A 2,500-nucleotide genomic window follows, 5' to 3' on the forward strand; every position below is an offset into this window, starting at 1 on the left:
GAGAGAGAGAGAAGAGAGCAGAGACAATGAGAAAGAGCCAGAGTGACAGCAAGAGAGAAAGAGGCAGACAGACAGAGACAGAGAAGAGCAAACACAAACAGAAAGAGCAAAGAATGAAGAAGACGGAGATGAGAAACATACATAACAGACCGATAAAGATAGTACAAACACACATCACAGAAAAGAACTAAATGTAACTGATTCCGGAAGAAAATTACATTATCCTTATTTCGTTCACTTATTCCAAACAGATCATTAATAGTGTGGCATGATCAGGATGTGGAATGAAATACAATCATTTTTATTATTTCTTTTAATCAAGCTTCTTTATTCAGTTAAAATATCATTCTTAATTATATGTTTAAATATATATATATTATATATATATATATATATATATATATATATATATATAATATATATATATATATTAATATTATCAATATATATATATATATATATATGTTGTATATATATATATATATATATATATATATATATATATATATATATACATACACACGCACACATCCAAGCAAAAAATATACAATAGAATCTTAATAATGTTCTGAAAAACTACAGTGACATTACATATAAATATATAGGAATGATATAATCTCAAAAACTGGAATTTTGTTCAGGAATCATAACGTGTGGTATAATGTGTCTAGTTATACCACTTATACCACATACGAAAACCGTGCAAATCGTGGGCGAATTTAACTAACAAAATGGTAATGTGGTGAGTTTAAAGAAAATTTAAATTTCTTACAGATTATTTCATGCTATTGTCATTGTTAATTGTGATTGTTGTTGTTACTTCACTTTTTTTTGTCATCATTTTTTGTTGTAAGCTTGTCATTGTTATTGTTATTTTTGCTTGTCAGTCTGTTTTTAAATTTTCAGAAAACGATGAAATCCGAAAAAAATCAAACTTAAAGTGTTATAGATTTGTGTTGTGGAACAAAACACAATTTATTTGATCTCTCATCAATAACTTGCTATCAGTGTGCATTTTAGAGTGAAACAGAGATAATATAGATAAGGCTCTTTATATGCATATAAATATAGATTCATTCATTTATCTATTTATATATGTATCTATTTATCCATGTGGACGCACACTGGTGATCGGCGTGACTGAAAATAACTTGTCATTACCAATATCGTTTCATCACAAAATCACCCAAATATCAAGCAAAAGTAAGAAAAACAAACCAGATGAAATAACAGAAATATATATAATATATATATATATATATATATATATATATATATATATATATATATATGTATATAATTATATATATATATATATATATATATATATATATATATATAAATATATATATATATATATATATATATATATATATATATATATATATATATATATATATATATATATATATATATACAGCCAAATACATCATACATCTGTAAGCAATAATACAAGTGCAAGACAAAATACTCATCACAGAAATGACAAATAAATCGCGGACGAATCTGATCCTACTCAGGTGTGAAAACGCTCACCAACATTAAAGGATACTTCTATTCATATCTAAATCCTTATTGGTAGAAGTCACAAATATCTGTTTTGTACCATTGTCTTACATCTCCCAGGACATGCTAGCGGCCATTTTTTTCTTGTTTTTCTTTTTGTGTGTGTGTGTTGTTGCTGTTGTTGTTTTTATTTACGTTTGTTCCTATTTCATCACCAATATCTCAGAGACGCTTTAAAATAACAAAGCGCTGGATGGTTCTCGAGGCAGGAATGTGTCCGAGCTTCTGTTGGGAGAAAGAGCGAGTGAGCGAGAGAGAGAGAGAGAGAGAGAAGAGAGAGAGGAGATAGAGAGAGTGAGAGAGAGAGGAGAGAGAGAGAGAGAGAGAGAGAGAGAGAGAGAGAGAGAGAGAGAGGAGAGAGAGAGAGAGAGAGAGAGAGAGAGAGAGAGAGAGGGGAGAGAGAGAGAGAGAGAGGAGAGGAGGGGAGAGAGAGAGAGAGAGCGAGAGAGAGAGAGGAGAGAGAGGAGAGGCCTAGAGAGAGAGCGAGATGACGCCAGGACGAGAGACGGATGAGCCGACGCGGCGAGAGCGCCCGATCGAGAGCGAGAGCGCCGAGTGGAGGAGGCGAAAGACGGGAGCCTTGCTCCGTGTCATCCCTGGTCTCATCGGCCGGAGATCTCCAGGACGGCGTCGTCAGGCAGCGCAGCATGACCGAGGCGAGACGCCGCCAGGTTGCGAGGCGAAAAGAAGGCCGGCGCTCGAGTAGCTGGAGGGAGCGCCCTGAGGGACTGGCGGCCGTATCCTCCGTGCGCGGTCGTCCAGCGCGGCATGGGATGTGCGGAGGCTGGATTCGCTGCCCAGTGTGCGCGGAAGTTGAGGAAGCTGCCGGCGCGATAGCTGAAGGGAGGCGTCGCCGAGGGTCGGAACGTGCTGCGACGAGCGGCTGTACACGCGCTGTCGCGCGTCCCGCAGGAGTGATGGCCGGACGGAGGTT

At 37.0% G+C, this 2,500-nt stretch overlaps 1 protein-coding gene across 1 annotated transcript in view; it reads right to left on the reverse strand.

The window, feature by feature from the left end:
- The window catches only part of LOC119596758, a 34,303-nt gene that overhangs the window by 15,193 nt on the left and 16,610 nt on the right, over positions 1-2,500 (reverse strand). The window contains exon 9 of the mRNA XM_037946083.1: positions 2,140-2,500. This exon is cut by the window's right edge and continues 695 nt beyond it. Within this exon, the coding sequence (XP_037802011.1) occupies positions 2,140-2,500 (361 nt within the window). The remainder of the gene's footprint in view (positions 1-2,139) is intronic.

The sequence above is a fragment of the Penaeus monodon genome, chromosome 38, assembly GCF_015228065.2.
Source record: "Penaeus monodon isolate SGIC_2016 chromosome 38, NSTDA_Pmon_1, whole genome shotgun sequence".
In the NCBI taxonomy this organism is placed as follows: domain Eukaryota; kingdom Metazoa; phylum Arthropoda; class Malacostraca; order Decapoda; family Penaeidae; genus Penaeus; species Penaeus monodon.